We start from the raw sequence: 8,977 nt of genomic DNA, 5'->3' as shown, positions 1-8,977 counted from the left end.
GTGGGTGAGACAAATTGCACAGAATGAAGTGCTGGCAAGCATTGAGCTGGTGATACACAGTGAAGCGCTGGCTGGTTGGGCTCTAAAGTCCATGGCTACCAAGCATTGGGCCAGATGCTTAAGCAGGAACCTCTTTCCCCCTCTTCAACCTCTCCCCCTTCCCCCTGTATCCACAGTAAATTCAGTCTAACTTCACGATGTTGTGCACAAAGAGGAGCCCTATTTGTGGTACCTTTCACCATTCTGTCTATCATGAATTGCTGTGAAAGTTGGAAGGTGAATGGAAGGTAAGTGATTAGACATTTAACAAAACTACAATTGGGGGGAAAAAAACCTTCACTGAAGCCTCAATTAAGCTCCTCATCAGTAGGTGCAAGTGTGACTTTATTTCAAATCAATACAACTTCAATGAAACAGTTTTTGCTCATTAGTGACAGTTAATAAACAACATCTCTGCTTGATAGTTTAAATAGGCTTGACTGATTACAACTTGTATCCCACCAGCTACCTACAATACAGAGCAACCAAATCATGAAACAATTTGCTTTACTCTTTACATTAATGTTGCGCAGAACTCTTAAATCCATTACGAAACGAGAGCTGTACAAATACAAGGCACATTGAGATACGAAGAATCACAGGCAACAAAAATGCCAACAGTGCACGTATACCATACAGACGCACAGCAAAGCCTCTTCAAAAAGGTTACCCAGACTATGGGAGCAATGTGGGGCGACTGCATTCAATTTGCTTTTCTTTTCTGTAAAGACTTTAGGCCCTGATTTCATCTCCAGCATTGAGTTCCAACTAGCAACTCTGTGATTAGAAAGGGAAGGATTTACAAATAATCATAGTCTAAATGTTTTGATTATTTTGTCGTTGTCCCGCCCCCACCCCCCACCTTCTCAAGTTGTGAGATGTAGTTCTAGATTTCCACATCCACTTTCTATATTAAGCGCAGTCCTTGTTCTTTGCAATGCTGAGGGAAACTGTCCCCGCAGACCAGTTTATTTTAAGAAAAGGAAATGTTGCTTCAGTGACTATGTTATTGTAAGTCAGCCCTTTTGATGGATAGAGAGTAACTATTGATGAAGATTGAGATGTATGTTTGTATTATTAGGACTGCTGCAATCATCAAGAGCTAAACATCCTCCAGTTATTTATCCCCTATGTCTATTGGTGAAATCGTAAAGAAGATTAATCCTCTACACACATGTCGTTTTCCGGAAGATCAAACATTTGTTGTGAGCCGGCATGTCCACCTGTAAATGAATAACAATTGACTGAAATGCATACAATTCAATAAATGGGAGCCATTCACATTTTACATCAATTATTGGTGACAAAACAATGAAAGCCGTCTCACTTCAAAACGTTTTGGAAATTTATTACAAGGCTCCGGGCAAACTCCAGTTGCTTTTTTCTTATTTAAGAAAAAGTTTTGTAGCACGCGGTGCCGATTAAAATCTGGTGAGTTTAATTTTGAAGGATTGTAGGCTTTAACTGTACTCGTACCACAAAATGACGCTGTTCACGTTCTATCAAATCAATTGAACATAATTAAGCAGCCAAGGCCGTTCTAAATAACTTAGCGAAAACAAAGAAGAAGTGTTTGCTGTACAGACAACTTCACAATTATCTGAATTGTCAGGAGAAGGGGTTCATATGACATTCATATCGTTCATAAACGGCTCTTCTAAGATTTTAGGAAGAAAAACAAACATAGATTCCAAACCTACTGAAACAATATAACTGGACTTTATATTCTACGCTGAGGTTTATATTTTCTGGAGGTAATCACCCCTGCAAAATAAATAAATAAATAAATAAATTGGTCACTCAATCCACGACTATTTGTGGATAAGGCACTGAGTCAAATGCAAGGAATATTATTGTGATTATATAAAGATTACTACTTGCAGTGTAGCCCAAATTATAACAAGAGTAGTTGGGGAAGGGCCATAAAATTTCAATCAGCATTATAACAGGGTACAATTATTGGTGATAAAGCGATGAAAGCTCTCACTTCAAAACGGGGTGAAGGAGGTAATGGAGGCAGCACACCATACAACATGGTTCTGTTGTATTCACTATTCTGCGTATACAGGAAATAAATAATACATACCATCTTCTCAAACGACATCCCATTTTCTTCAGCAAACTTTTGTAATAAATTGACATCCTTCAGTCCCCAAGATGAATTTCTTTAGAAGAAAGCAATGCGTGTTTTTTTTTTTTAGACGAACTCTTCCAAAACAGTGGAATCACAAGAGAAGACAACGAAACGGGCAGAATGGAAGTTTCGCAAGAAAATTTGCAATCGGATGTTTACCTTTTCCGTAAGGTTAAATCAAAGTCCACGTTGCTTTGTGGAGTAATCACGCCATTGACTGCGTAGGGCTAGAAAGAAAGGTCCAATTGAAATCAGACTTCAGAAAGAGACCTACAAGACAGTACGAGTGTGACATGACCTGCCGAAGAACCGAACATTAGTACCTCTGAACCAACAGTGAGCACCTCGTCCTTTTCACACTTAGGACCCTCACAAGATTAGTCTGAAATAAGCACCTCCGAAGGTAATGGATAAAAGGCAAATAAGGCTGGTATCCTGTCTCGGAAACGTCAGCTCTGTGTCAGACAGACGTTACGTCATTTTTCACGGGTTGTTTGTTCCCGCGCCTCGCGAGACTAATAAAGGGAGTTGCTGGCGGGATTGGTGGACGGTGTCTGTGGGCACGGGGCCACTGCTCCTGAGTCCTGTTCATTTCCAGTTTGCAAACAAAAACATAAACGAGGACTGGGAAATGCCAGCTCAGGGCAGATGGTACTTCTCATCTCTTGACTGGCTCTAGTGATGCCTCGTCACGGAGACGGCTGGCCGGCCTTGCACTGGCGACTGGGCGGAAGAGAGATGAAATGATCTGCCAGGTGTGAGGAGGAGGAGGAGGAGGAGGAGCTTTCACCGAAGCCTCAACTTCTAGATTTGGAAAAGGTTCACATTGCAAACATTCAGTGTTGATTCCCGGCTCTCACTCACCGGAGACTTACATCACTCTCCCGCCCGACACTGTAATCAGAATCCCCGAGGTGGAAGTTTTCATAACTGAACCAAGACAGGAGATAAACAGTGGTGCATCATTTACACAGCACCTCGGCCATTTATACCGCACGAGTCGTTTAGCTTTATCAAACACCCTGCTCCAGACTCACATACACATGACTTGCTGTGGAGGCTCTGGTATTGGTGATGCACCATCATAACCCCAATTTTTCCTCACTGCAGGACTGCGGTAATCCAGGCACAATTGCTTGGGGTGGGGTTGTGGGGGGCGAGGAAATATTGCACATCGATTTTGAGCAATGCACCTCGATCAACAGTTCCCATAACAGCAGTTAATAGGACGTAACACAGGACATTCTACACCTCGGCCAGGAGCAAGCTCATCATGGTTGCAGTTGCTTCTCCAGGGACGTTACGAGCATGTTAAAGTCTTTTTTTTACCGCACTACCAAACAAGTTAAATAGCATTACAGCTTAACCGTTTCCTGAGCAAGACATCTCAATCAGTCGTCCAAAAGAAAACGTTCTCAACTGATCTGAGGCGGCGGCAAATATATTAGGCAGTTTTTAATTGCCATTATCCTCTTACGACTCTGTCACCCTTTGATATTATTCCCGTAACTTTTCATAGAGCGTACAGCTGATGTATGCATGTTCCATGTGATTCTAAAAGACTTTGTAGTTGTATTGATTTAAGTATTATCCTTTCAGCTTGAAGGCCCCGATTTGGCTGAACGTGCCCAAGGACATATGAAATGACCGTTTGGAGTGAAAGGAAAGATTTGCATTAGGAAGTTGCTTCCACTCTAAGTACTTACAGTGCCAAACATACATCACCCTGTTTTAATGAGTGACTTAGCGTTGCTGCGTTGCAGTGGAAATGGTGTAAAATCTCATTTGTTTCCTGGTTTATTAACATGACTGCGGTCGTGCTTTAGCAGGTAATAAATCTTTCTTGCTGGGATTCCAATCGCATGGTTCACTTACCCCGTAAGTGATGAGCAAGGCGTTCGGTTTCAGCAGCTGCCCAGCACCTTTAAACAGACCCTGTAAGAGAGAAAATTCCGTAAATGGCATCAATTTTACCTTTAACAGATTCGGGAGCAAACAACTTTTTGTCTCAAGTATTTTCTTACTTTTCCTCTTAGCCGTTTCCCAAGGGCGGGTAACTGAGGTTGAGGAACAGATCAGCCGTGCTCTTACAGAATGGGGGAACAGGCTCGAGGGGCTGAATGGCCTCCTCCTGTTTCTGTGTTTCATTGCTCTCAGTGGGAAATTCCTGACTGCTTTGACCTCAGGTAATACACGGGGCTCCAGCCACAGAGCTACTGTACAACATCCCTATCAACAGCTTGAAAAATGTACCTCGACTCTTAATAACAGTGATTTAAGTGACATTAAATCACTGTCGTGGTTCAACGAAGTTCTATCAATTTGCCTGGGCTCTCAGGATAAAACTTAGAAATGTCTAATAAGTCTTAAAGAAATGATGATTATATATATTTTAAGGTAATAGTGTAGATATCACGACTTTTTGGTCACCCCGTGTAACAGATATTCCTTTATTTATCACAAATGACTTGGTGTTTATCACGCATGGCAGGAGGGCTGTTATTCTAAAAGGACGAGATCAAAGAAGCCGAAGGGCCTTCTTCTACCTGAACCTCTATCACAAAATGCCTCACTCCATTTTGGATCAAAGCAGTCTGTCTCCACCTCACAAATGCTCAGCTTAAAAAAACACACACTTCAAAATGCGATGTTGAAATTGATGAGGCTCCAGCAAACTGAAACCTGAGATATTAATCATTTGTCAATCCTCCGAATGATAAAATATAGCAATTACTGGATTGACGCAGCTTTTCAAGGCATTACATTTATTCCCTACAGAACTCGAATCTAACCTTTACTTCAGTCAATAAGTGAATTGTTCAGTTAAATGTCTGAAGCACATCTGATCTCACTGGTGCTAACCCTGATTCTTAAGAGCAGTGTGTCGACACCTTGGGACGTCCTCCCGACATGAAAGGCGTTTTACAAAGGTAACTTCTTGTTGTTGGCATGAATTTTAAGGTCAGTTCTCTGACATTATCTTATGGTCTGCGGAGACTGATGTTCCCGGCACTAAAGGAGATCAGCGCGTATAAACGGACACAGATCTTACCTCAGTGCACTTTATTTCTGTGATGTGAATCATGTTGATATTTACAATAAGATCAAAAGAGTTTGGCTTCAAACTTCCCCAAGTCTCCCAGCTCCGAGAACAGTCGATATTAATTGGCTGCTTGACATTTCCCACTCTCGTTGCTGCAATGTAGGCAGATATGCTAAAACAAAAATCGAAGCAATTTTGTTTTAAAGATAATCTCTCTGCCTGAGAAAAGGTTTCAGGCACCGCTAAATATCTGGGACAAGTTACACTTTGTAATTAAAGATGATCCACATTCATCAGGTCACAACTAGTCGTTTTTCTGGTCATGTACAATGAACTAAGTTTGATTTCATCTACAATTAAATAATTCTATTCGAGAAAAAAAAGGAACTGCACAACTGAAAGCTAAGATCTAGTGAAGTTTATTGCCGATTTCACTGGAAGATTTAGCATTCTCACATCCTGCACAATTAAAATATAAACCGTATATAAATAATCCTTGCATTTGGTACAGTGCCTTTCTCGTCAGAAGGACATCGCAAAGTGCTTCACAAAATGCACTGTAAAGTGTAGTGGTTGTACATTTGCAGCCAAGTTGCGCACAGCAATGTCTCACAAATGTCCGTGAAGTGAATAAATATAACAACCCAATTGTAGTCAGCTTTTAAGCTGAATATCTCAATCAATTACACCAGCTCAGCCTATCCGCCCTGGGACACAAAATCAAGATAGCAGTTTATTTATATAAATGAACACTTTTTAGTCAAAGCAGTATATTATGTGTGCGCGCGCTCCAGCAGAGCATTCACAGACAACACTGCCCTCTCTGGGAGATGTCAGGATGAAAAATTGTCAAGTCAAAATTGAGGCTCAAAGTGGCTTGTTATTATTACTTCGTCGTAACATCAATGTTCCAGCTGTTTAGCTTCCCCCAGTTTTTCACATCACATCCTCTGCGGCAGCGTTACTGCACAAAGAACCCCAGAAAATAATAGACGAGCAATTTACAATTTAAAACCCCAATGTGCTTGGACTCTCTGGAACTCATTACCGACAGTAATAATTGGCCGTGTTCAGAAAATGCCGGTCAGGGGAGGGTACGCAACAACATGGGGGCGTTTTTCAAGCTTCGATGGGATTAAAATATCTGTATCAAAAGCACAGGGGGGGCATAAAAGAGCATTAGGTTCACTCTCTGTCCTGCCTCCCACTCAATATTTCTAACTACCGTTTGCTTGATGTTGATCAGAATCTCTGGCTGATTTTTCTTTTAACTAATAATAATGATAATAATAATCCTTGCGTTTGATATAAAACCTTATCACGTCTTCAGGTCGTCTCAACTAACCCTGTCCGGCTGAGACCAATTGAGGCATATGGTGGGCACCCGGTTTAATTAGCACAGACAAGAGGTGACACTTCACGGGGTTTTTACTGTGAAGTGCAGTGACTGTGCGTTTGTAGGCAAACATAGGCGCAAGAAGAGATTTTTTTTTCTTCGAGGCGGGCTGACCAACAACAACAACTTGCATGTGTGTGTACGTGTGTGTGTGTGAGCGTGTGCGTGGGTGTGTGTGTGTATGTGGGGGTGTGTGTGTGTACATATGTGGGGGTGTGTGTATGTGGGGAGGTGTGCGGGGGTGTATGTGGGTGTGTGTATATGTGGGGGTGTATGTATGTGTGTGTGGGTGGGTGTGTATATATGTGGGTGTGTGTGTGTATGTGGGTGTGTGTGGGTGTGTATATATGCGGGTGTGTGTGTCTATGTGTGGGTGTGTGTGTGTATGTGTGGGGGTGTGTGTGTATGTGTGGGTGTGTGTTTGTGTGGGTGTGTATATATGTGGGGGGGTGTGTGTACATGTGGGTGTGTGTACGTGGGGGTATGTGTGGGTTTGTGTGTGTGTGGAGGGGGGGATTGAATCTGAATTAATTTCAGATCTGTTGCCTGTTGTTTTGCAGACGACTCCCATAACCTCAACCTTTATTCATTCGCAGCAGCGATGACGAGAGTTTGGGGACGAGACAGCCTTTAGCATCAACAAGTGCTGACTGACTGCCTGTTGGGTTGCGTTTGCCACCGCACAGACCTGATTTTATTTTACGAGGTTCATTTTGCGCAAAGAAGTGTTCAGCTATTTTTGCTGGTGGATGAGGAAATCACCTGATGTGTGGTTGGATTCATTGGAATATTTTTAAAAAAAATAAAAGAGATATTAAATACATTTCCGAAATAGAGAAGCACAAAAGGAAGCAGTTAAATAACTCGACAGTGTCTCTTCCTCTACCCCCGTCTCTCTCGCTCTCTCTCTATCAATCTCGCTGTCCCTATCCAGCTTTCTTATCTATTTTCTCTCTCACTCTCTACCATCGCTCTAGGTCTATCCAGCGTAAAATACACAGTCAATCTACTTTACCGCATATCCTGTGAAGCCCTTTTGAGACACCTCAATGACATGATAAGACACTATATCAAACGCAGTGATTATTATTATATTATATATTATTAAACAAATACCTAAATACATAAACAAACTGTCCAGTCATTCTCAACCGGCTTCTACACAAAGAATGGCAGTCGCAGTTTGCAAACCATTAAGGACAAAAACTCGGCGGTAGAGGAAGGAGTATATTCTGTGAAGCGCTTTGAGACGTCTCGAAGATGTGATTAGGTGCCTTAATAATAATAATAATAACAATAATAATAATACAATAATAATACTAAGCTTTGCATTTGTTATACCATCTTATCAGGTTTCCGAGACATCTCAAAGCGCTCTACAGAATATACTATAAAGTGAATTGACCGTCTATGAAATGCAAGGATTATTATGATGATTGAATTATGTTTATGATTGTCATTATTATTATAAGAGATTGGAAAAATAAAAGCCGAGCAAAAAAACAAACAAACAAACATTGCCGAAAATCATCACCGAGCGGATAAAGTGTTGCCCGTTGCCTGGTGTCGTTGGTTACCTTTCCAGCGATCTCTCCTCCACTTCGGAAGGCTGCCACCGCACAGCGGGCAGCGCCTGAGCAAAGTGCACCGTGTGCTGACCGGAGCCCGAAGCCAACTCCAGAGCCAGCGCGGGCACTCGGGGGTCCAGGTGCTGCTTGATGACGCTCAGGATGGGATCCTTGTTCCTTTCGGCGGCTGGTGCCACAATCATCCCTGTGCCTCTGCCTGCGATACTGCCTGCGATACTGCCTGCGTTACTGCCTGCGTTACTGCCTGCGATACTGCCTCTATCTGTGTTACTGCCTCTGTCTGTGTTACTGCCTTTGCCACTGCCTGTGTTGCTGTCTGCGTTACTGCCTGTGTTGCTGTCTGCGTTACTGTCTGCGTTACTGCCTCTGTCTGTGTATCTGCTGCTGTTGCTGCTTCTGACAAGAAGCCGGAACCGTCTCCAGTGGCGGAGCTGTGATGGAGCAGTGACGGGGGCAGCGGCCAGCAGAGCGCGGCACAGACACACTGCACTGATCCTACAATAATATAATAATCCTCGCATTTGATATAGCGCCTTATCACATCCAAAAGCGCGTCAACAACCCCCGCCCCCTCCCCCAAACACACAACCTGCACTCACCCCCAAACACACACACACACACACACACTGCACTGTTCTAAACTTTTCCGGATGCAGCTCTTTCTCTCGCTCTCTCTCTCCGCTAATGCTGTAGGGAGTACAGAGGCTTCCTGTCTGCTGGGACTTGTAGTTCCAAGTCCAAGCTCGTTGGCGACAGAGAATCAGAACCTAATTCCA

The 8,977-nt window shown here is 42.8% G+C and overlaps 1 protein-coding gene across 1 annotated transcript; it reads right to left on the bottom strand.

Moving 5' to 3' along the window:
- Nucleotides 1-351: 351 nt before the first annotated feature.
- On the bottom strand, nucleotides 352-8,741 carry LOC103188397 (methyltransferase-like 26). Its single transcript, XM_007908378.2, has 6 exons — nucleotides 8,190-8,741; nucleotides 5,226-5,388; nucleotides 4,049-4,108; nucleotides 2,333-2,400; nucleotides 2,126-2,204; nucleotides 352-1,262 (listed from the first exon to the last, which is right to left on the bottom strand). Exons 1-6 carry the CDS (start codon nucleotides 8,720-8,722, stop codon nucleotides 1,206-1,208), a joined length of 960 nt encoding a protein of 319 aa, XP_007906569.1. The 5' UTR covers nucleotides 8,723-8,741; the 3' UTR covers nucleotides 352-1,205.
- Nucleotides 8,742-8,977: the final 236 nt, after the last annotated feature.

Source organism: Callorhinchus milii, unplaced genomic scaffold, assembly GCF_018977255.1.
Source record: "Callorhinchus milii isolate IMCB2004 unplaced genomic scaffold, IMCB_Cmil_1.0 Scaffold16, whole genome shotgun sequence".
NCBI lineage: Eukaryota > Metazoa > Chordata > Chondrichthyes > Chimaeriformes > Callorhinchidae > Callorhinchus > Callorhinchus milii.
The sequence above is the reverse complement of the archived record's forward strand: the minus strand, read 5'-3'. Positions and strand labels throughout refer to the sequence as shown.